Source organism: Siniperca chuatsi, linkage group LG8 (genome assembly GCF_020085105.1).
Source record: "Siniperca chuatsi isolate FFG_IHB_CAS linkage group LG8, ASM2008510v1, whole genome shotgun sequence".
Taxonomy (NCBI): Eukaryota; Metazoa; Chordata; class Actinopteri; order Centrarchiformes; family Sinipercidae; genus Siniperca; species Siniperca chuatsi.
Window position 1 is genome coordinate 2,916,553 of NC_058049.1, and position 26,495 is coordinate 2,943,047.

Below are 26,495 nucleotides of genomic sequence, written 5' to 3' on the forward strand. Positions count from 1 at the left end.
CTGTAGCAACAGTTTGCTAACCCACAACCTAGCTAACGTTAGATAGATTACGTGCTGTGTCGTTGTTCACTCTATATCATGGTATTTGTCATGGTATTGGATTTGTCCAGAATCATACCCCGCCTTTAGGCCAAACTAGGACTTGACCGTATGCTACAATGCCTTGTACCGTTTGCCTCTGTGATTTACATTCGTACGAGTCATCCGGCCTATATCAGTAGCTAGCACACACATAAGTCATGTCAACGATTACCAACACTGCAGCTCCCTGACTGACTTGGGGGGGTGTATGCATGCACAACCAAAGTCCCGGCCCATCTGTGCTCCCTATGGCCAGTTCCGACACTTGCTTACAAATAAGAAAGTCCTCATCATTGCCAAAGGGCTCAATCAAAGTCTCAGTGAACCTCATTCAACTGTGAGCATTTGACTCAAAATTACAACCAAATTTCCTATTATCATTCTTCACACAGATTAACATTAATTTATCCTGAGGTCAGTGTGCCTTTACCAGTCATACGTGTTTCTGTTTCGCAGTATTCTTATTTTATGCTATTTAATTTAATAAAGACCTCGGAATTTGCATTTACCGCCAGTCAAAAGGGGGCGTGGGCTTGACGCAGGGGGCAAAGTACCCGGATGCGCTTCTCTCACTTCGCAATGGAGATTCAAAACAAAATGGCGCGCATTCACCTGTGGTAGAAGTCGGACTCAATACATCCACGGAAGGATTAGCTTGCGGACCCATGAGAACATGCCAAAAGTTTGTTTACCGTAGATTTTCCTTCTCACAGAGCCGAGTCACCATCTACTGAAAGCCACCGTCAAACAGCTATGGCCGTTCGTCCCCTGGAGCCGGCTAAACTGCAGTTAATACTGACTAGCTACGTGAGGTAAGAAGCTAACAAAGCTGGTTTATGTTATTGTTTTGTGAAGATATTGATTTACTGACCGTTCATGTGATTTATTATTTATTTTTTCTCTCATATGTTTAAGGACACTTGGTAGGGTTAACTGAGGTGTAATGATTTCTATGAAATTGTCAGGTGAGATAGTTTTCAATGCCTCCCCCAAAAAACCTACTACTATGGTGCTCCGAGGATGAAGCCTAGTGACCACAAGACTTTTTCCTCTGCCACCAAAACTCACGTATTTCTACACAAGAAACATCTCGATATAATGTAAATATTCATATTGTGGGATGCTATGAAAATTTCAGTCTCAACTGGCTGTCAGAAGAACTTTTGTCCTGTATAATAGTAGTTTTGTCCATCTTGTTCAAGTTGTACATCAATGTTAATATCTGTATTTTAATTTAATTTAATGTGATTTGTCATTCATTCATCTCTATAATTACATAATATGTAAAAGTATTACATTAGGATACAGTTGGGTTAGTTTAATATGGAGAAATACTTGTGCTCTTACTTAAGTTTTTTTTGAAGGAAGAAAACCCTATGTACATAATTACAAATAATTAAACTTGTTCTTGAAGCACATTAAGGAAACTGTCCCTCAGTGACTGAATTTAATTAAAGAAATCACTTCTATAATTAAATAGTTTGCTATGCATGTTCGAGGGTATTAATAAAGCTCCTAGTGAATGTATTAATCACCAAAGGCATGGCCAACAAACGTTTACTAATCCCACAAAAAAACCCTCAGATGTTCAGTGTGTGTTTGTGCATATGTTAGGGGTTGATAATGTATTTTACACTATCGCAGACATGCAGGGCCTCATAGTAGCAATACTCATCATAACAATACTATTAAAGCTATGTGTATTTCTGGTTTTGGTCACCACTCGCTACTCTGCACCTGTATGCGCAATTAAGTCACTGTTTACAGTATACAGTCTGTTGCACCTGTTTAAAGGAATATTTCACCAAAAACCAATGATTTGAGTGTTTAACACTCATCCCCTGTAGATCTGACAGGTGGCTCTGAAAAGTTGTAGCTTGCTCCTTTTTTAGGGAGGACATATGACGTGGTCAGCTTGGATTCAGCAGATTCCTACTGCAAACCAGTTTCCTGGTGAAAACCAGTATCACTGAGTGTTTAGTTGGTCATTTCTTGTACTGGTGAACTGTCTGTTTTTTAATGGTGTTGGGATTGCTTATGGGGTGCTCCCCAGTGTGAATTTAGTATTGTTCTTCTGTTTGATTCAAGGTGGTTGTTATTTTTTGTTTTGTTTCTTAGTTTTTCGCATTGTTTTTTTTTTTTTTGGTCTGTTTTTTTTTTTTTTTTTTTACATAGTGTAGGTTTTGATTTCCTACAACTGATCTTATCTCTGTAACCTGCGCATCACTAGTGGCCTCCGCCCAGGGACTACAGAGGAAAATGAGCCTTTAGCTATATCTGGCACAATACATGTATTGTGCATTGTCCCTGCTGAATAAACAAACAAACTGTCTTTTGAAACTTCTCAAACCATCCGTGCTGCATAATCACTTCTCTGTCTATCTGTAGGCTCAGTATGTTCCAAACACTCTGATTATGATAATTGTTTTTTAATATAAACAAGCAGGACATTTTTATAGTAGAAAAATAGATAAAATGGGCAGATAAAATCAATTTCACAATATAAATGAGTTAAAGTTTGCCTCTGTTTGTTGGGGGAAAACATATACAATAATTATTTTAGTTGAAACTGAAATCTGTAACTCTTGTACAGCAGTGAGCGGTAACTGTTGGCAGAGTTGTTGTAGAAGCCTGTTGCTCATTTGAATAAGCCGTTGCCCAAAAGCTAGCAAAGTGTGACATTGATGGGCTTCTGTTGTTGATCTCAGTGCATGAGGAATGGTGGGAACCTTGTGCCTGACAAAGTTCTGGCTCTGTGTTGAACAGACTTCACTCATCGTAATGGTGCAAGTTGACAAGCAGATCAGTATTTCACAGTAGCAGAGTATGAGGAGGCTCACCCACGGCAAATCTTAAAGATTTAGCTTTTTTATAATACTAGACCAGACAGACATATAAACTATACACAGTATATTAACTGAAAAACAAAATGGATAACTGCTTCAGCTGCCATATCGTGCCTCATAATATAAGTCAGCGTTGACACTTTTTATTATTTATTCACCATCTTTCGCTGGGAGTAATTAAGTGGTTCTGATTGCCTGAACCAGAATTTAAATATAATGTATTTACCACCCACAGAAAATACAGAAATATCCACTTAAAAAATATGGCTGCAAACATTTTGCAGACAATAATGAATATAGTTACTGATATGTTGAAGAAAAATTCAAAAGTTGGCATTATGTTTCCCCAAAACATATTTTGTTATGCAAAAATAGTTTTCAAATGATATTCGAAGATAACTTCAACAACATTTGCCAACTTTCCCTTATAGCATCAAGTGCAAAAGTAGCCAGAATGCATCCCACGAAACCCAGGATTCATTACCGTCCAAGCAAAGCTGCAGCTATTGCCATTGTCGATTAATCTGCAGATTATTACAATGGCTCTTTTGAAACCTATGGGTGAGGTCACGGACACTGCTTCCATGTTTTATACAGTCTATGGTTTGCACCAATAGCACCAAGTGTAAAAGAAGCCAGAATGCATCATCATTCCAAGTTTTATTTCAGAACAACGGTGATGTGCAAAATGTCCTGTTTGATTTTTCAAACGACATATTGTTGCACCTCCATTAGGCAAGTTATCTGCCAACCTTCATTTTATTACATTGTTGTTTGTAGCAATGTAAAATACAATGTTCTCAGTGTAATCTTCTCATAAGTAAAGAGTCACAACTTTGATCCACCTTTCCATACATTTTTAGAAATCATGTCTGTGGAGTAATGTCTGAAAGATTAGTGCTTAAAAGGCTGATTATTCATATGAGCCTTGATTAGTCTTTTTCAGTGACACCCTGCTTCACACTCACTACATCGGCATACACTCACACTGTCCGGTACAAACAGTCGCCTGCCGCTGCTGCCTTAGTCATTTTTTAGTAACTGATGAATTACCAGCGGTGATTTGCTTTGTTACAGTCTTGTTAATCCTGAATGAAAGACTCAGTGACAGATTAGTGTGTGTGTGTGTGTGTGGGCTGTTTGTAATTTCCAGAGACCAACAGACTTTTCTCGTTAAGGGGCTTTAAATGACAGACAGCGGAGATGTGGTTTACTGTTTTTCTGTCTCCTGAGGAAAACTCAACACAAGACATTTACATGTGGAGGGAGAGAGAGAGAGATTAGCGGTTTATTTCAGCTCACATTTAACGGAATCACTGTAAATGCCAACGACAGAGGTTGTATAATACTGTGTGTGTATGTGTATGCATGTTTGTGTGTATTCTTTCAATCTTTCTCAATCCTGAAGGCAGGCATATACACTGTATCTTGGAATAGGTGTAGGCCTAATTATATTTCCATTATTTCTGCTCAAAGCAACAAAATAAACAGATTTTTCATATTTTTGTTTGTTTGTTCTATACAATGTGAAATGCAAGGTAAGCTGAATGAAAAGCTGTTCGTTTGGACAATACAAGGTTCAGCACAGAATTGTCAAATTAATCATTAGTCATAGAGATAGCAATGGACACTTTTTTTCACATTGGCCTTGTAGCATGTACACAATAACATTCAGATTTTCATGAAATCTCACACAGTATAACAGACTCACAGCCTGTAAGCACAATGACGTTGCAGCTTGTGCATCCAAACATGAAACTAAAGGCATCAGTAACTGTCATTTTGATTATCTATCTATCTATCTATCGATCTATCTAGATTCAGAGATCAGTTTATACGAGGAATCTGTTATGACTTCATATATATAGGCTGCAGAAAATGCCTTTTTTCTTTAAATCTACATTGTTGTTTTGTGCACTCACATCATAATTTCATTATTGACTGTCAATAATTTCTTCGATAATATGTAGTTTTAAAATGTCAGAAAATAGTTTTTTTTAATAACACACACAAAAAAAACCCCCCACCCGTCAGACAGTCCAAAACACAAATAAATTATATTTACAATAGCATAAAATAGAAGCTGGAACCAGAAAAGGTTTGGAATTTGATAAATAAACTAGACGAGTAAGCGATCAAATCATCAATTGTAGTTGATTATGTTTCTGTTGATTAGTCAATTGACTAATTGTTTCAGCCCTAATAAAGCGTAGCTTGGTGCTTCACTTAGCATTATTTCTCGCAATGTGCAGAGGCTCGGAGTTCCTGGGTTTAGTTTTGGCTTGGAACTGACTGACTGCTGTAATTGCGCTCTCTATTGTTAAATAGAAAAAAAGTCAAAGTCTACTAGCAGCCCTGATGGCTACAATGTTCATTACATCCCACAACTGAGGGTTTTGCTGTACTTGAAAGCCAAGCAAGGTCATAAGGTCTTAAAAATGGAAAGGGGTATATCCTCTGGGGCGCATGATTAAACTTAGAAAATTTCATTGAAACCTGTCTATTAGATTATGAAATACTGTGTCTTATTTTCAGGGTTAACTTTTTGTCCTGAGGGTGACGCTGGCGGAAGGCTGACCACAACGGACTGACCATCATGTAAAAGGTAATATAATACTCTGTCCATTACATTTGGGAGTTTTAACGTGATAGTGGTGCTAACATAAGCATTGAGGGTCATCGAAATCACTAGGCCACCTCCTCTGGGGACCATGAATATCCAAAGCAAATTTAATAGAAATTAGTTTCAGATATCTGAGTAAAAGTTGCAATTAGACCTATAGTGGTGCTGGAGGAAATGCTGTGTAGTGTCCAAACTGGAAAAGATTCATCCTCTGGGGTGAAATATATTAAGTAAATTTCATAGTATGGCTTTTGTGGTAGTGATTCTGATCTGATGGTGGTGTTAGATTAGAGGTCTGAGGTCACCAAAGTCATCGTCTGCGGACCATAGATATCTTGCTGTTGACCAAAGTGCTGGACAGATGGGTCATCTTTAGATAAACACAAGGAAAGCACTGTTTGAAAATGCTGAAATTTGCAGTTTCCTCGTTTTAAACTTAAATTTTAAAAGTATTTGTATTGACTAACAAGACAACTAACAAGGTTTTTGCTGCATCCATACCCACGTTTAAACTGAAGCCATCAGTCAACACGTGGAGCCATCGCGTGTAGGATGTAGACAGATGATGGGTGTGGGTCAGACTGTGTTTCCGCGTCGGTCCCTGTATTTTGCGTGCAGGGGTGGGACCCTCAGCTGCACTGGGACACAGCCAGGAGGGAAAATCACAGACATTTGAACTGAAAATGAAGGCAGGAAAGAGGAAAGGGAGGAAAGAAACAGAAGTGGATGGAGGGGATCTGGAGGGGGGTGACAGAGGGAGAACAGAGGAGATTGACGGATGACGGAGGAGGGAAGACAAGGCAGTGATTTTAAGTGTACACAAAAAATTACAGCTGTGAGTTGCAGGCAGGATAAAATGCAGATACATCTTCTACATGTTGTATCTTGTCAGTAACTTGAGGCTAGAATTAAGAAAAATGATACTTGATTTTTTGAAGTCTTTATACAAGTTGATTTGTACTCAAAAAAGCTGAAATAATGTTACTAAATAAGGCTTTTAGGAGTCAACAGACTTGATAAGTTGGAGATTTCTGTAGTATGTAACCTGTAACAGTATTCTACTAAAATTTAAATCAGTATAGTTTTATATAGCAAATTGAATACATCAACATACCGGTACATCTGTGCCACCTACTGTATGTAACGAGCTGTTGCAGCTTGGTCACCCTTTATGCCAGTGGTTCTCACACGTTTTCTGCCCCCTTCAGAAGGTGAAAAAAGTTCATGCCCCCCCCCCACCAAATGTAAACCAATTGAATTCTTATCAGTCATTAACAATATTAGAGAGAGCCAAGTTGAATTTGATTTGAAATAAAAGAAATTATGTTTTGTTTTTTTATTTCCCTACATAAATCACATTCATTCAGTTTAGTTCCACTCCATATTTTTCCCCTGGTCATCCACACCCACTCTGCAGTGACTCTATGCCCCCCAGTTTGAGAACCATTGCTTTATGCATTCTTTCATAATTTTTCAAAATTACCAATTTAGAGTATATTGGAGTCTAAAAAATGAGGAATTGGTCAATCCTAAAGGACATATTTTGGCTAAGGATGAAGGCCTATTTTTTGGCTGGAAGAAACCAAAGTATGTGGCTCAGATGTGGGCCAAACAATTTTTGAATTCTGGATAAGAGTATTGCACAACTTTGTCAGAAAACCACTCTTAATCTAAAAAGGGAAGAAAGGTTTATAAAAAAAAAAAAAAAAAAAGAAAGCATTTTCTATAGTGGCAAACACTTAAACTATGCAACAACGTTAATGTGGACAAAAAACACTTGTGACACATTACCAGTGTTGTCAGATGTATCTGTATAAGTGAGGACATTTGTGTGATTGTATTGGTTATATAGAAAAAAAACATAAGGAGAATACAGTTTTGGTAAAGCTCATAGACTTTTTGTTGTTGAACTCTGTCACTTTGTTGATAATATTTCATTAAGTGCCCATTAGTTGATAAGTTGTTAAGTGAAGGTTAGGAGAGGGCAATGTAAGTAAAATTATGTCATGTTGTATTTATTATACAAATAATATAAAATATCAATATACAAATGTATATTATGGAAATATAGTCCATTATCTGGAAAAACAATTGAGAAATCTTAATGGTTAAAATAACCAGACAGGCATGTATCTTTTTGGTTAATTCGGCAAATGACAACCAAAGTACTCAACAACATTGTCCATAATGGTCTAACGCAGGGATAAAGGGATAGACATCTTGGTATAAACGGTATGGCAAAGCCTGTGATGGCTGACAAATGTATATTGTCTCAACATTGTCCAATCTCCCAAAGGAGATTTGTTGTTGGAGGGAATGGGGCTGTTTAGGATTTTACTTTGGTGAGTCTTTGTCTGATTGACCAATAGTGTTGTGCTAATATTGTTCTGCTGCCTTGTATTGCGTAACTTATCCTGTCATTGGTGAGCTGTAGAGAAACTTTTTCTCCGTTTTTAAATCAGACTGCAGATTTTCTACAAAATTAATACCAATAATATTAAATTTAGTGAACAAGTGTAATCAACTAATGAAGGTAAATTTTAAAAAGTGCAATATAAAGTCTTATTACTGATACCTGTTATGTTTTTTTTTTTTGCAGTTTTCTTGGATACTGAACTCCAGTGGACAACCAGCTTGAATGCATAGAAACAGAACTGTGAGCTTTGCGTTGTGAAACGCTGTCATCTAGTGGACATCATGTAATATCACAGGCAGGTGAAAGTACACAACAAACAGAGCGTTCAGTTTACTGTAGTTAGGACAGTGACCTCAGAGCTTCAGACTCTTATCAGCAGTCTGCAGGCAGAGGGCCAACGTCAGGCTGCATTTCTATTGACGCCCGAATTATCCCCCCAAGCTCAGTTACATGAGTTAACAGGAGTTGATTTTCATGCAACATGTGTAAACATCAAGTGTTTATCTGGTAACAACTCATTATCTTTATGCAGCGGTTAACACATGACATGCTGTCACATGAGTCGTACAGTATTCTGACAAGAGCAGATTCAGAGACGCAGCAGGGCCACAGATGGGTTTAAAATCTTTATTTATTTACAATAAGACACTTCTGGCTCCCCACCATCTGGAACAGAAGTTAACATATTTACATATTAAAGTATTTACATAATATATTTAAAATACAACTATTAGGCAGGCAAAGATATATTATATATTTTTTATATATATATATATATATATATATATATATATATATATATATATATATTATATATATATATATATATATATATATATATATATATATATATATATATATATATATATATATATATATATATATATATATATATATATATATATATATATATATATATATATTCACTCCAAAATGAGAAATATACATTTTGTGAAGAAAATGTTGGTTTACATCTTAAAACCCACAACTTTCTGGCCCAGGCAAGTCTGAACATAGTTTAAATGTTAATGAAAAATGTGTTAAAAGTAATGATTTTTTCACAGAAGATGTCTCGGGTTATCTCATTTCAGAATAAAACTTCTTTTGTGCATCATTAGCTGTAAATGTAACTGATAATGATTCTACATTTATGCTGCATTAATTCAATTCATGTATTATAGGAAGAAGATTAACGTGAAGTTAAAATTAACTTTTCTTAATATAAGAAACACACAAATGTACAAGCGGACAGTAACATGAAATGCACATACAGTCCATGTGCATGGAACAATTCATGTTAGTCATGAATGTGTCACTTTCAACACCTCAATACTTTTCAATACAACATATGAGCAGTGCAAACTCACCTAATTTTGAATTTGTTTAAAAAAAAAAAAAAAAAGCCTAAAAGTGAAATGTGTCAACGCACGTATTGTGTGTAATGTCAAATCATTTAAATTTGCTCATTTTGATCATGATCAAACAAACAAACTAAATAAAAACAAATCTGAAACAACAAAATCAATGCTGAAAGCTGACTGAGACTGAAAGCAATAAAAATGTAACATTTAGACTCAGTTGTATTGAAAAGTCCACATCCTTTATAAAAGCATTCAGCTCCCTTCTTACTGATAAATGACTCTACAAAGACCACATGATGACCAAAAGCATTGATTTGGTGATTTTCAGGTCACAAGACGTCTCAGTTAAAACAAAGCCAAATTTGGTTAAAACTTTTGCAGTTTCCATTACATGGATAAATATAATTGTATTGAATTGAAGAATTTAAATGTCTATATTTAAAAAAGGTGTGGAGGAGGGTCCATATTACATGTTAAAATAATGGTTGTGTATAACCTAACCAAAAAACATCCACCTTTCTGGTTTTAACCTAAATGTCTAGAGCGCTTTCGACCTGAAAATCAGTTCTAACTGTTTGATACTGTGTAACACCACAGTATTATCATGTACTTCTTTGTCTCAGGGTTACACAGAACTTTACTTTTAACAAAACTCGTGGAAATTATCATTATTTGTGTTACAGGACAGACTGATCCCAAACTGACAACCGGATTTCCCCAAAACTACCTTGAGAGGAACACACAGAGTTCTTGGTAAATTTGCATCAGAAATACTCGACTCATCCATTAAATAATGAGAACGTTGAAACCAAAATCATCTATATGTCTCCTGTTAGCAAATGCTAAAATATTAGCATAAGAAAGCTATGCCAGGATTTATTTGGCAACTACTGTTATATTACAACTAACAGAAGATGCTTATGCTGCAGGCACCACCATTAACGTTACTTTATAGATCTCATTCAGTTGTTTTAATAATCAAACACCCAGAGATACTAGAGGGGCAGGTATAGTTTCTATCCAGGACTTCATGTCTTTTAAAATTAGCTGTACATGTACAAATTCAAGTACAGAGAAATATTGTCTTATGATAGCAAAATCACAGACAATGAAATTAAATATTCTGTTTTCTCACGTCTGATTTAATGCTAGTTAGCAACCATCTCTCAGCACATGGTTAAATTAACTGTCACAAAGCAGCGATTGGTAAGATGTTAGCATTAAACATGCTATGAAAGGGGCATCCTGCAGTCTGAGACCACAGTTAATGAGACACACCTGGTTTGAGTCCAGTCTAGGACTCAAATCCCCCTCTTTCTGTAGACTTCTGTTGTTGCAGATGTCAACTATCTGAAGTTTTAGCATTAAACCTGCAGTACCTTAACACACTAGATAAGTGCGCAGCACTGCAGCGGAGGCTCTGTCCAGGAACAAACACATGGATGACTTTGGTATCCTAATTCTTATTATTTAACAGGACATCCTCCCAAAAAAAAGTACTAGTTTAAAACATAACTGATCAAGCAATTGTTGTGTGACAAGAAGGTCAGTGTGTATATCTCAGAGCTAAAATATTTCATCACATAGCGAAGCATTCAAAGGTTCTGGTGTGTTCAATGTAAGTTAGCATCAGCTCAAAAGCAGCTGACTCGTAGCTACTATAAACTGCTACCAATGTCTTGTCTCAAATAAACTGTTTGCCGTGTGCTCATTTGCCAAAGAAAGTGAGTGTGATTCCTTTTACCACCAACATGTTTCCTTTGTTTTAGAGACCCCTGAAGAACTGTAGGGAGAGTTCGTAGGTCAGGAACATGGTGGCGCTCATCGGGAAGCCTCGAATGGCGTTGACTGACGCTCCACGGACGAAAACCTGCACACAAAGATGTAGGTCATAAAACTGCATTCTTAACTTTACTTATTGAAACAAACAGCTTATGGAGAAACTTCTTTTGAAAAACAAAACAAGAGGGTTTGGCAGTAACATTAATCTGCTGCTTTCTAAAAATGTATGTTTTGCACTTAAACAAAAAGAAAACGATAAGAGATTTCTTAGTCTGGTGCCATTTTGAACCTTTTATCTCCCATCCCTCTTTTTAATTAGAAAATATCAATGTAGAAGACATTCAGGTAATGTTGGCAAGCTTCTCATTTTTGCCAGCTATTAGTCACTTTCACCGGTTAAGTCAAATATCATGGTGGCAGATTAACGTTAATTCTGCAACAGCTAGGGCTGCAACTAACAATTAAACAGTAAAACATGTGCACCACAATATCTTTAGTGCAAGGTGATGTCATCGACTGTCTTGTTTTTGTACGAGCAACAGTCCAAACCCCACAATATTCAGTTTACTATAATGTAAGACAAAGAAAAGCAGCAAATTCTCATACTTGAAAGCCTGCAGTCATCAAATTAGTTGCCAATTAATTTTCTTTCGCTCGACTATTCGATTGATGGACTAATTATTCCGGCTCTTGTAACAGCTAAATAAAACTTGAGGCTGTTGTCTGGTTAATGTGCTCTCTGCAGACCGGTGTCTGTACTCTGTATTGTTTGTGATGGAAAAGAAGCATTACACTGTAACACAGCTCTACGACTGCAACTGTGCTGCGTTTTTGCAATTCAATAAGACCACATCAAATGCAGGAGAGTCGCTGAGTTGAACTTGAATGCATTTCATATTAATATTTTCATCAACTTTCAATACTTGGATAACATGCATTGGCAGCAAGTAGCTTGTGAAAACTGTAAAATTAAGAGGACTACAACTGTTAATTTAATGTATCAGATTTCATCAACATTTCCTATTTTATGCTGTTAATCTCATTTTCAAGTTTTATCTATAGGTTGTGAACATTAGTCCGGCTACCACTGAAAACTAGTAAATGAGTATTTCTGGCTTCTTGACCAACAAAAGGGGATTGTAAATCAAAATTATTCTTGCGAGTTTTACCTATTTATAACTTTAGTTGCTTGTAAATCAGTTTTGTTATTTTATGCATCTTGTTTTTGCTCTGCAACTCAACAGTGCTGCTTACTTTTGTTCATCCATGTCATGTTAATTATCTTGATTGTTGTGTTCATATCTTCTTGAATTTCACCTTAAATAAAATCCTAATGAAAAATTGTTTATGTATTAATTACTTTACTCCAGGCCTGTATGATTAAACAGGAGCATTGACTCAAGATAGTCTCACTGTTTAACACACACACACAGTGTTGAAGGTTATTTTGCTTTGGGGGACTGTCCTGTAATAACCTGACTCAATGATCTGTGAACATCAGATTTCAAGAGCAGTCCACTTTCTAACTGTTTGCCAAAACAGGGTTACTGACGCTTTTCCATGTTGGACGTCTGGGTAGTTTGTCTACATTTTGTAACCTTTGACAAATCTGCATCACTTACTTATTTCTGCTGATCCATCAAAAGCATGTCATAATTTTGGATGACAGCTGCATCTTTTGTCTGTATTTCATTATAATGTAACCTATATTTTTCCATCTGATCTTCATTTACTCTGATCAGAGGTAGTCAGAAGTTTGTTTATACTGTATATGTAGATGTTAGAACATGATCTTTACAAAAAGAGGCTCGCCTGGATGCTGAGCTTTCATTCACTGACAGAATCACGTGGTCCAGTGCACTTCAGGGAATCAAGTTCTGAGAACTCGGCTTGACTGTTACACTGTGTTCTGGGGTTTCACCTCTAAACGATTAAACCATCTGTTTCATTTACAACAGCTAGTACAGTAAGCCTGGCTGGGTAATGGTGCTTAATGTTGTATTTAAAAGTATCTAAAAGACAGAATTGAACTCAAGGTTATCTGCTGATTTTAAGAGGCATGTTTTAGACTTTAGAATTTTTATTTGCAAGCTGGGATAAGATTTATGGCCAGTTTAACAATTAATCAAGCGTGGCACCGTTTACCTTTCCAGGTAAATAAGCTAATAAAAGGGTCTGGAACTATAACTGAGCAGTATAAAGAACAAACATGTAGTGCTGCAGGGTTTTCCAATATGAGGACGATGGTTGGTATATTGTATCAACAATAAAGCTAACTTTACCTAATCATATCTTTTTGATAAACTACATTTCTGCTTCAGGCGAGGTGGCTCACTTCCGCTATAAAACTTTGCAGACACCTCGTGCTCCTGGCTGGATATAAAAATAATCACAGTCTTTAAGAAATTACAGCACTTTGAGGCTTTAATATGTCTAATTTAAGAATTTAACATTATAAAGACCTGCAGATATGTTGGAAGTGATTCTAGATTTTAAATGAATTAATGATTTAACCAAATTGTCAAATATGACGTTAATTGCTATCAAATGTATCAAGAGCTTTTTTTAGAATTCACTTTTTTTTTATGTCTATCAGAAACTTAAAGTTTTATTTTTACAAAACGTGCTTCCTTATTGAGGCTTTTTGCTGTTGCACTTTCTGTACATACACGCTGCTGTAACTTTTCTGCACTTGAGAATAAAACTAAGCATAATATAATGCTCTAACAGTAGCTTGCACTCACCCACCAGCTGTCAAATAAATATATATTGTTTGTAATAAACATTAGGGTTGTATCATTCCTGCTGTAATGTAATATAAACCAAACGCTCACCTGAGCTCCCTCTGTTTTGTAGCTGTGGATGATGCAGTGTAATATTCCCCTGTACTTCCTCTGCAGCTGAGCGTCGGCCTGCATTCGACTCTTCACCACATCCGCTGGCGTGGCCGTGACCCAGGAAATGGACCCTGGAGTAGAGAAGAACAACCTTTAGCTACTGCTGTCAACATGTGACAAAAGGCACAAACACTGCCTTGGTTACGGGTTCAATTCCCAGCAGCAACTTAATGCTGAATTCCAAGCCATTCAGAAAAATCACATTTTATGGCATCAAACAAGGAAAACTACAAATGTTAACTTCCAGCTAGCAAACACAGAAATGATTCAACAAACAAAATTAAGCTACTGAAATATATTGTGTACTATAATATGGTAGATATAATGAAATTTGGCATTAGCGTAATTTGCTTGTTCATGTTTACATTTTTTTCTAAGCAGGACCACAGGTACACACAGAAGGCAAAGAATGGAAATTTCAACGGGGAACTTCTAACTTTGAATCAAACACAGTGTAATCACAATTCAGGGTATAGATCCTTCGAAGGACGTTGCCCGCAAAGGTAGATCCTTCCAAGGATCTGAAGGATCAGCTGAACCTGCTCCAACTCCACATATGAGACAGTCTAACCGACTAATGCAACTAATGATGCATTCAGTTACGTCTCATAAGACCTGTCAAGTCATATTCATTCACACAGCTGACCAAGTGGAAAAGTACCAGTAGTAAAGTGGAAACAACAAGAGGAAACCATGTGTTGGGACCACTGGCACTCCACCATTGAAATTCATTCATTCGTGGTACTTTAACTGACTATTAGGAAACGACATGCTCTTTTGTCTTTTGTATTGTAAACAAAGGAGAGCCCTTGAACTCAACATCCCACAATCCTGAGAGCCACTGAATTTAGCAGTCCACAATCCATTGATCAATCTGACCTGTGACCCGTGATGTTCTTTCTCTTTCACCCGGCTTCATCTACAGAGCTGCTGCTCAGCAGCAGCTGCCATCACCACCACCAGCTGCCATCTGCTTGGAGCAGACACAGCAACTGAACTCTCTCTCTTACCGCAGCGACATGAGGACCTACATACAATTTCTGCAACAAAGTTTAACGCCAACAGCTATTACAAAAAGCCTGCCGGCTAACTTTAAGAAGCAACTAAGGAAATTACTGCACAGTAAGGACTTTTCTATAAATCGGAACAGACATTCTTCCCTGCCTGGCTGATCCGATGGACCCGCCAGATAATAAGTGAAGCGACTTCCTTTATGGACTGGTAACGTAACCACTGAACCTATAAGTGGGCATTACATAGCTTCGCATAGCTTAACAGTGTACGTGGGTAAGCACAGGACTGTGTTACTTCTGTGAATGTATATGTGTTTATTTGGTTCGTGAGTGTTATTGTTGTGATGTGTTTTCACTGTTGGTAGCCACATGTTAAGTGATGTTCGTGATGTTCACACAGACACAGGGTCTTGTATGCAACTATCCTCTTTCTAACCTGGTAACGTTTATCCTACACAGTTCACACATCCACCTCAATTTGGCCCTTTTACAGAGCCACACTCTTTAACATACATGGCCTTATGGCCATTTTGAATTAACTTTCTTTGTCCATTTCTTCCATTTTGACCAAAGCAGCCATCTTGGATCACACACACACACTTTTGTTCTGTAGTTTAGTGTATTCAGAGTTAGACTTAGCATTGTGTGTTTTTGCTTTTATTATCTTTCAAATAAGCTTAGGTAACCAATGACTGCTATACTTCCATAAATGTTATTGATCCTAAATGTTTAGCTTTGTTATGCTAATTAAAAAATCTGCACATTGCGACATTTACCTGCTAGTCCTCCAGCCAGCCAGATGGAACAAGGATGAGGGCTTGATGTGGCGTCTGGCTTCAGCAGGTCGCAGAACATGGTGTAAGGGATGAAGTAGAGCATGTATCCAGGAACGTCCCTCAGGATCATGGCCCCGGCCCCCCTGTACAGGCCCTGCAGGCCCTCGGTCTGCAGGATGCTGCTGATGCAGTGGATGGGACCTCGGTAGAGTCTCTGGTTGGGGATGTCGACAGAGCGCAGAGGGATGTTGGTGCCATTCGATACATTGCCGGCAAGGTGCAAGTTCTCTGTTGAAAAGGAATTAAATGTGATTGACCATGCAGTGATAAATTGATGAGCAGTATACTTTATTTCCTGCTACTGTTGTTGTAGAAACAGTAGCGGCTCACCTCTGAGTACCTTGCAGTACCCATTGACCTACTGTGCATTGGGGGTGGAACCAGCAATCCTGCCAGTGTTAATGCAGAGCTCTACTTATTAAAAATGTTGGGACATTGTTGATATTTCCTGGGATTATCAGGACACATTCACTGTGGTTGACAGTTACAGTAAAATGAGTTTTTAATAACATTTTTATTGTAGTTATCTTATTGCTCTGTACACAATCGTGTAGTAAGTATCAGGTTTAACTAATCAGAACAATTCAGATATATTAATCACAGAAGAGTCTGCTAAAGGGACATTCAAACTGTTGCCAGAAACTTTCTGGCACTTCAACATCATAAAAGAATCTGGATCTATTAAAAAGGCAAAATATTCTTTGAGGAAGTCAATGAAACAAATGTGAGTTATCACATGATGACAGGTGTGAAGAGTGTGAGCTCAACAGACACTATAAACACCCTTGTTATAGAGGGTTAGAAAGGTAGGTTTCAAAGGTGTCCGTAGAACTTTTAAAACCATTCCTGCAGCATAATTGACTTTCCTACTATCCATCTGTAATGTCAGTATGATCCAAATACCAAAGTATGTACTAAACGCCAAGAAACTTGAAGTAATTCCAAGGGGACCACAGCAGGAGGACACTGCTAACCTTTAACAGCTACATTTCAAAACAACAGGGTTTCAGTGTTTGATACTTAAGAGATAATATTCTGGGTGGATTATTGTTTTCAGAATAAGTTTAATGTCAAGCGACCAGAACTTTCTGCTCTCAAAGTAAAGAGTGCGATAAGGTAGAAATGTTTCCAAATTGAGTTGTGTCACAGTTTGTTTTTTTTGTAACAGAGCGATATTTGCTCGGTCTCTTCTCAGCACTGGGTTGTAGTGTCATAATGACATTCGGCTATTTGACGACCACGAACTGCTTCATGAAGACTGACAGTTTGAAGGGTACAGTGACTGGCTTACTGAAGATGACGACAGGACATGACCCATCAAGTCTGTTTCTTCACACAGGGCACAGATTGTCCCTCCATGATGCGATCCTTATTTAATGTATTTTTCATATTCAATTTTTCTTCTTCTTTTAAGTTTTAGAAAACTGGACATATTAAAACCATTTGCGGCAGGCTGGGACAAGTTGGGTCTGCACAGGCGTAGACTATTGTTTATCTGCAACTATGTTGATTATGTGCCAGAAAACCAAAGAAAATGTTTGTTTTTTTTAAAAACCAACTCCAGTCTTATCTTTGTAGCTTTGGAATAAATTGTTGTTGCTCTTTCTGCTTCCTAAGGAGGGAAAAACAACAATCCCAAGCCAAAACAAACGGACCCTGATTTACCTGCCAGAACCGTCTGCGTCTGCATTTGCAGTCTGATCTTGACCAGATCCACCGGGGCTCCCAGGCCCACTGACACCAGTCCAGTCAGCATGCTGGCCACAGTCAGGTCCAGCATGCTGCAGGGATGCCGCACGTCACCATAGCGACACTTGCTTATAAGTCTCTGTGTGTTATTGAAAAAGCCAAACACCACTGAGTTGTAGAATGTGATACTGGCCAGCGGAAAAGACATGCCTTTAAAGAACCCCATGACCTGAGAAACAGAAAGACAAGAAAGGAAGGAGAATATTTACTGTAAGCGATTACTGATCCAAAAAAAAAAAAAACGAGAGACATTTTCAAGTGGTGAAAGCAAGTAAAAACCCACAGTACAAATTTTAAATGAAAAAGTATACTCAGATTATATTGGCCTGTACTAACAATGCACAGAATGAAAAATGTGGGGTGGGGTGGGGTGGGGGGCTTGCCAAGCCAAATATTTTGAGTCTTCATGGAAAGTACTGCCTCTTAGCAGGGGGGAGGTTGGAGACATGTTGAAACTTAAATACAGCTGTCCACTGCCTGAACAAATCATCTGACCACTGAGGAAACCAGACCTGTGGTTTCTGGCAGGGAGTGTAGGGGTCAAACTAACATGTTTGCAGCAGTCAAAAGTGACCAAAAGTTACTGTGCAAACCACAAGGATGCATACCACACTGTCACAGTGAACAGATGGCATGGACACTTTTCTTAGGTTCAACTACATGTAGGTTGAATCAGGCCTGTAGTACAATTCTCTACAAAACTCAATCAATCATTTTCTTTTTGCTGGAAATATGTAGCTGTAATAATTCTTATTGCACAAATGATCAGGCTTTGGTGATCTACTATCCTTGATCATCATTTTAAGAAGGTACAATATGTAAGAACTGTCCATCTGTCAAATTCATACTCCAAACAAATAGGGGGCAGCATATCAACTGAGTGATTGCTAACTGTAGCTGCTGTTAGCTAGTTAGCTCAGATAGCCATGCAGCTGGTGGTTCTATTGCTTGCTGAGTCTGCCCAGACTGGGAGTTCAGAGCACCAGTATCCCAAATGTTTCCAACAATGTTCAAACCCAGAGAAATCGGTAATCCGTTTTATTCAAGGAAACAGTGCGTTTCATTTGGTCACCTGTCAATGGTGTCATATCCCCTTTACCCCCTCTAGTCGATATAACTTCAGGGAAAACACAGGAAACACCAGATGATACGTCAGAGAGTGAGGAAGGAAGCCGGCGAACGGGTCTAAACGTAACGTGAATAAACCTTTAATACATTACCTCGTCCGTGAACATGATTTCTGCCTGAGTCACGTCAGATAGATTTTCATCGTCAATGGCGGTTGTTTAACAATGAAGACAACAACTCCCATGATCCCATGCTACTTCACAACGTCATCAAACTATGTCTTTTGTTATTGTTTTGATGGGAGAGACCCCTAACAGCAGAAATGACATACTGTGCGTTTAAGCTTAATCAAATGGGAGCTATAGAAACAGGCAACCAACAACTACAATGTTAGATTGAGTTAAATATAATGTATTACAATTAATTTGTAATTACAAAACTGTCGACTTCTTTTTAAAATTGCTATTTTATATATTTAACAAGGTGCATGTCTGAAAGGGGCTATAGATGTAATGTATAACATCAGCTATCAGTAATATTTTGTGTATAGGACTAAAACGTATTGTATAAATTGTGTAAGTGCTGGGTTTTTTTCTAGTTTTTTAAATGTAAAAATGTCTGACAATGATTTTGAGTTTTATGTTTGCTTCACCCAAAGAATGTGTCACTGATAAAAACTTAGTATGTGTGTTGTAATGGAGGAACTTTTAACTGCTGCCCGCTGTGTGTCTATTTGTTTGTCTTCCTGCAGCTGAAAAGAAGTCGACTGACCACTTCGCACCTACCATTTGTATGAATGGTAGAGGTGTGAAGTACATGTATGAATCTTCAGACTGCTCTCACTACACTGAGTCATTGTTGTTACTGAGAAAGACTGGTCAAAAGTTGGCTTCCCTGTTGGAGAACTACATGTTTATTTAAGCTTAGAGTACAACGCAAGTCACACATCATCTTGACTCCTCACAAACCAAACTCAAAAAAGAATTTTAAAAAAAGTGTAAAATGCTGATCTGAGTAAAGCAAAGCATTTTTGACCAGACACTGTAATGGTTATAAATTAAAAATTCCATTTTGCATTTCAGCATCTGATTTGAGTTCAGTTTTGAGTGTAATTCCAATAGTAAAATAAAGTAGCTGAAAGTTAATACCCCCCTCTCTCCCCTTGTGTCCTGTCTGCCTTCAAATAAAGGTGAAAATGCCAATGTATAATCTTTAGAAAAATAAAGTACCCACATTTGTTAAAATCCAAGTCTAACAAATCTTTTTGAATTTTTTATTTCTTATCTTTCTGTCTTTACCATCAAATAGCAATGTGCAAAGCATTCGGACGAAAAAGGGGGACATCTTAAAACCATTCACACAGTATTCACAACACCACCACAGTGGATGGAGACAGACAGGTTTAAGAAGTTTGGATTTACCGTTTCCTTCCTGTAGATGGTGAGGACGCAGTGCAGAGTGTTCTTGTAGCCTTTCCCGGCCTGGAGCCGCGTCTGGAGGAGAGAAACAGCACTTTCATTACAAAATGCTAAAAAAAAAAAAAAAGAATAGTACAGAAAGCCTAAGTCTTGTCCATTTTTTTCTTAGCATCAGTTCCATTAGCATCAACCGGTGTCTTCTTATGTATTACAGATAGTTTACTTTCATTTCTCGCTCTCTAAAGACTGAAACGTGTTCCTGGGTTTTTCTGTCCAAACTTCTAAGATAATTATCTACTATTGTACTGAACTGTAACATTTGAGCACCTTTTTTACCTAAACAATCATTATTTTGTTAGCATGTGGCTAAGAATGCCTGCAAATGACATTGAGATTCGAAAGCTAGCAGAACAGAAGCTAACCTGGAATGGGGACAGGCCTTTAGCTCTTTATAGACCAGACTTAGAAGGAGACAGAAGATGCTTTTAAGAAAAATTCAAATACTGACCCAAACTACCAAATGGAGCCAAAACTGCTACGTACAACATTTAGTATTTTCAATGTGGATTTGTCTTCTTTTCTGTATCAAAAAATGGCTGTACACCACTACATGGATGAGACGGTGTAAGTCCCTCATTCGTCCAGGAGCGTTCTATCGTAGAAAAGGTTTCAGTCGTAGTCATCTGGACGCTGTTTTCAGAATCAAGACGTTTCGGCTCCCATCCGGAAGTCATTCTCAATTGTGAAGAAATGGGACGGGAATTAGAAATTTAAGCTACTCTGTGTTACATAAGCCCCGCCCTCAGGAAGGAGTCTGCCTGAGTATCTGTTAATTAGCTAGTTTCACCTGAAACTGACCTAATAGTTTCCAAGATGGCCCAGTAATCAGTAATCAGGCCTAATGTTTTCTGGCTGCATCTACTTCATCACTGTTAAGTACCTGATTAGCATCTGATTGGTGTGACCAAGGTGATAATACACTCTGATAGACTTTGGGCAGATTGAATCTCAGACCGCCATTTTTGTTAAAAAAGAGAACCCCTCTTTGAACAGAAATGGTGGTCTGAGATTCCTTGACGCCCCGTTCAAACCAACTCTTCTCTCTACTTAGAATCTTCACCTCGCTGTCTTCAAATGTGTGGTTTGTAGCTTTTAGATGCTTTTAGAGCGCCGTGCATTTGCAGGGCTTATGTAACACAGAGTAGCTTAAATTTCCAGTTCCCGTCCAATTTCTTCACAATTGAGAATGACTTCCGGATGGGAGCCGAAACGTCTTGATTCTGTAAACAGTGTCCAGATGACTACGACTGAAACCTTTTCTATGATAGTAAACAAAGTTCTACTCATAAAAAAGTGCTAATTAGCCTTGATTGCTCTTTAGTAACAACAAATAAATCCAAATGTGCCACAAAGTGCATGTAAACATCTGGAGTCTTGCTTGACGTATTACGTAACACTCAAAGCCCTGGAAAGTCCCAGCCCGAGTTTCTTTTTTATCTGGAGCATCAGAAACTTTTCTTGGACGCGTCTTAGGTTTTACTCCTAGTTGCTGTAGCCTACTCCGTCGCTACGGTTGCTCTCCCCTTCGGCTCTGGCAAACCAATCGTTGCTGGTTGACAAAAAACGCATCACCACCGGTGCCCCAGCGTGGGAATGTCACCACAGACACCAGATTTAAAAACTCCGGCATACTGCCAAATACAGAGGGATTTACCTGCCGGTGACAGGCTTAATCAGCATTGTGTGAACTTGTTTGACAAGGGCTTGAATGAAACAGACGTTCGTTTATATGTAAAAGTCCCGCATTCCAGCTTTAAATACCTTCACTGTGTCCAGTGGATGGCCCACAACCACACTGGAAGCTCCTGCAGCCAAAAGACAAAGAAAAACAGACAGAAGAAAAAAGAAAATGAATGCACAAAATACCAGAAGAAGAAAAAAAGAGAACACTGTTACCATGAAACTGTTGGTGAAGAGGAAAAGTCGAACTCGGCTACAAATGTTGATCAAGGACAGTGAATTTCTCATTTATTTTGATTATTTCTGACACTTTTTATTCCTTCTATAGATAAACAAAATGATGTAACTGAATGTCATTCACCCAAAACCCGTAGTTCCGATTAAACCACTTCATATCTTATACTAAGTTTAGTTTTAATTTTTCTTCTATGAAGCGGGCTTTTGGTTTGTGTTGCACTTTATGCCATTCGACTTTACTTCAACTAAATAGCTAAAAACACAGAGAAAGAGAGAGAGAGAGAGATGTACTGAAACATCTCTCAGTAAATTTGAGTTTTTTGTTCCCTGTTGAGATAAACTTCTTTAGAGCCCTTCAGGGGGCAAAGCAGCAAGAGACTGGTCAAACTGGGCTGCCATCATGGGGCCCTGGGGCAAGAATAAGTCATTGTGCCCTGATTAACCCCCTGTTCCCACTGCTCTCTGTGCATTGTGTGTGTGCATCACTCCAAATACCCATCAAGCACACACGGCACACTACACATGGCCTACAGTATCTTGTCTGGTAGAACAGTTAACAACCGGTGCTACCTGGACCCGGGTTTGCTGTGTGGCAACTAGACTTCACTGTTTTGATAGACCATGAATGTGTTTAGGACTGTCTATGCATCACTTACACATACAGCATTTCTGTTGATATTGTGCTTTGATAGCGCACATTTCAAAACCTACTGACATGCAGTACGTGAAGTGCCTGCTCCGCCAACACACTTTGCCTGGCTGGAAAGTTATGAAAGACAGAACTGAAGCACAGATTGAAGAAAAAAGGGAGCTTCATTTTGAATTGCTGCTTTAACACTCCTCCCTGCTGCGCACACGGCTGTACTTCAACCTCGCGACATGTTAAGAATTTTTAAAGCATTTTCAAACACAACAATCCAACTGTGCTTTGTTTGAGGCGTCCGGTGTGTCGTCCAACTTTAACTTAACAAGGCAACATTTTTTTTAAGACATTTCAAATTGTTTATAAATGAGGTTTCCTTACGTTTCTAAAGGCTTCCTAATGTTCAGTAATGTCACAAGAAATCAGTAAAGCATTCCTATAATATTTCCACAGCAACAACATACTGTTTCTGTGGAGCTCATCATCACTTTAACGCACATCATGGCATCCATCAAGAGATTTCTTATGGATTTAATACAACATTATCTTCTGACATTGCTATTTTGTGGTATTTTCTTGAACTGATGTGTTTGTGTGGATTTAATGAAGCAGTCCAAAACTCAAAAGTCTCAGTTACAAGATAAAACTATAATGAGATGTGGCCCCCCAGACTAAAGTTTAAATACAGGTGACTTGGAGTTGTCCCTCAGTCAAACTAGTGTCCGGGGGTCTACCAGGGTCCCTGGGGGTCTACAGCAAAATAAAAGACGCTTTAACTCAACTGCGACTGTTATTTATTCACTGAAAGACGATGAGAGAATGCATTTAAATGGCCTGTTTGGTTGTTGCTTTCACCTTTTGTTGCCGCCCCAACAACACATGAAAGGGCAGAGTTTAGCCCTTTTTATGAATTCAGACTGAGTTTTCTACTGAGAAAACAATTGAATGAATTTTGCATTTGTGTCTATTTGGACCAGATTTTCTTTCAGTTAAGCTCCATGGATTTTTTGTGTGTTTTTGGCATCATTTTATAGGACCGGTGCAACACTTGAAGCCTGATGTTTCTCAGTCACTGCTTCTTTCGACTCATTTTTATCAACTCTGTTTTATCAATTACTCGTGTTTAAACTCTTTAATTTAAGAAATTGAATTTAAATGATCTGCAGCTGTCTTGACTTGTATGAATAAACAGCACAACATTATCTCAGCAGGGGTATCAGAGGCCTACTTTTTTGTTTATGCAACTAAAATGATGCAGCAACAGCGCCCCTAGCGGGCAGCATGTATTCCACTTAAAAGGTGTTTTCTCAGTAGAATTTAATTTTACATAATCACTTCTGCAGTGACAGTCTCTGGCAGTGTGTATGGAGGGCATAACGCGTTCAACTACTGGCTTTATCTTAGTTCTGAGGTAAAACACGGAAGGTGAGAGTGTTTATTAGTGTTGGCAAGGAGGGGGTTGGTAGATTTCTCTGCAGACCCTCCATTATTGACACTGGATGTGGATGCATTGGGGGCTGCAGTAGTTTTCCTACAAAACGGGTTTAATTCTACGAAAATAGCAGCTTGTGTCTGTTTCTGAACCTGTGTAGTCCTCCATGCAAAGCTGATTTAATCCAAACAATGCAGTAATGAGAAGCCATTGAGTGGATGGACTCACCGCCCCCCCCCCCACCCCCACACTGATCCACTGAACCTGGGTAACAGACAGCCTCTCATTGAATAAAAGCCTGGAAATAAATCACTCACCGCCGATCCATCCTGCGATAAAATCATCCAAGCGAAAGTTCTTTGAGGTCTGCATCTTCAACTCAGAGCTGCTCTGCGCGTCCAAACTTCAGCCGACTGCCTTTCATCAGTCAGCGAATAAAGACTCTGCATATATTCTCAGCTGCAGTGACGTGGGAAACAACTAAGCTTCGGCTCGTATTGATAATGTAGCGGGCAGATCCGTTTCTGAGAAAAGAAAAAGAGATCTTGCAGAGTGTGTGCTTCGATAAGAAGGCTGCACAACAGGTTGGCACGAGCAACCAATCAGAAGAAAGTTTGAATCTGCGAGAATCTCTCTTGGCCAATCAGGTGTGGGCTCTCCAAAGCCACACAGCCTATAGAGACACCGTCATGGAAATGAGCCATGAGGAGGACAGCTGAGCAGAAATAGAGACTCTACTGTAAACCTGCACTCACTGACAGCCTGGGCCTCACGCTGATGTTTTACATTCTGTCTATGGAAGTCACTATAAAGCTCTTAGACACCTCTTATGATGTAAATGTAATATTTCTACAACATGTATAGACATACTGCATCTCTATTAGGTTTGTCATATTTACAACAATTGTCATGCCCACAATACTGACATAGAATTTAACATCATCATAATAAAAATCATTTTAGTTTCTGTTTACAATAAAAAAAACCTAAATAAATTAAATTAATATTTTTATAATTTTTTTAAACCAAACAATTTAAAAACATTCATTCAGTGAGATAACTTCTGTTATGAACTGAACTACAGAAATAAAATTGAATTGAATGACTTTTCTGTAATATTCCCTTTTTTTTTTTGTTATGTAAGTTCTGTATAGCTAACAATACAATCTCACCTCAACATCCATTTAGTAGCTGTTCCAGAGCTTTGGATCATATCACATGATCTTCATCAGCAGATGGAGTTTGCCCAGTTGTCATGTAATTGTTGATGTTCAAATCTCCATTATTTTAGCACTTCTTGTCCACGTTTACTAGCTCTTCTGGAGCTTTCAGTCATATCACATGATCTTCATCATTTATTCTGCTCAGAAAAAGGAAATTTGAACATCTACAATTCCATGCTAACTGGGAAAGCTCCATCTGCTGATGAAGGTTATGTGATATGACCGAAAGCCCAGGACAGCCACTAAATGGAGCTTAAGGTGAGATTGTTTTGTAAACTGCTGTTTCTATTCTTTTCTAAAAATGCTGCATAGTTTTATCTCTTCAGGCCTGTCAAATCTTTTCAAATAAACGATCTTAGACAGAAAAACAACTCTTAGGTTGAACTGTTTACAGCTCATAGACGTTCGCTACCTGGCGACAGAGGACTACCGGGAGACATATCTTTGCTTCACGAGCTGAGAAAGTTTGGGAACTATTGTTCTAGACCACGGGACTTCATAACAGCCGTTACAAACGACAGCTACTGTATTAAAGACAGCAACAAGAGGAACAAAATTAAAATAAAATCTCATTTGAAATATGAGATTTACAGAATAAGAAAAATTAAATGGTTTCCCACTCAGTGGTAGAAGTGTGTGTTTTTTTAAAGTAAAGCTTCATTCTTACCCCCCTGTGGGGACATTTAGTCCTCTGCTTTTGACACCACCTAACTATTAAGGAGAAACAGCACCAACTCCACGTCTGAGTCAGTGCTTTGGTCAAGGGCAGCGGCAGGAAGATTCTTGATAGCTCACATAATATTTAACATATAATACCTAAACCAGAGCACCTGGAGGAAATGCACACAAACACCAGCGGAGCAAACAAACAGAAAGAACCCAGTGAGCCGTGATGGGACTCAAACTCAGGACGTTCTCACTGTGAGGTAGATTTACTGAACTGAGCTCCTCTGTGCACAAATTAGAGTACAATAAAAGTAAAGCACAGGGAATATTGGCCATCTTAATCTTCAAAGTAACCAGTAACTAAAGGGTCACATAAATGTTAGTGAAGTAAAACGTACAATATGTTTTCAGAGGGATTCTTTCATACCACATTTCACCATTTTGAATAGCCAATTCTTCCTGGC

At 38.2% G+C, this 26,495-nt stretch overlaps 1 protein-coding gene and 1 long non-coding RNA gene across 2 annotated transcripts; one reads left to right on the forward strand and one right to left on the reverse strand.

Annotated features, from left to right (window-relative positions):
• Positions 1-618: 618 nt before the first annotated feature.
• LOC122880454 lies at positions 619-11,191 on the forward strand. Its single transcript, XR_006378939.1, has 5 exons — positions 619-893; positions 5,463-5,532; positions 8,150-8,265; positions 10,011-10,080; positions 11,097-11,191. It is a non-coding gene; the product is annotated as an uncharacterized LOC122880454 (long non-coding RNA).
• slc25a48 (solute carrier family 25 member 48) lies at positions 8,858-24,785 on the reverse strand. Its single transcript, XM_044205601.1, has 7 exons — positions 24,460-24,785; positions 21,912-21,955; positions 20,094-20,165; positions 17,521-17,773; positions 15,796-16,083; positions 13,944-14,077; positions 8,858-11,197 (listed from the first exon to the last, which is right to left on the reverse strand). The coding sequence occupies exons 1-7, from the start codon at positions 24,512-24,514 to the stop codon at positions 11,093-11,095; spliced, it is 951 nt and encodes a 316-aa protein (XP_044061536.1). The 5' UTR covers positions 24,515-24,785; the 3' UTR covers positions 8,858-11,092.
• Positions 24,786-26,495: the final 1,710 nt, after the last annotated feature.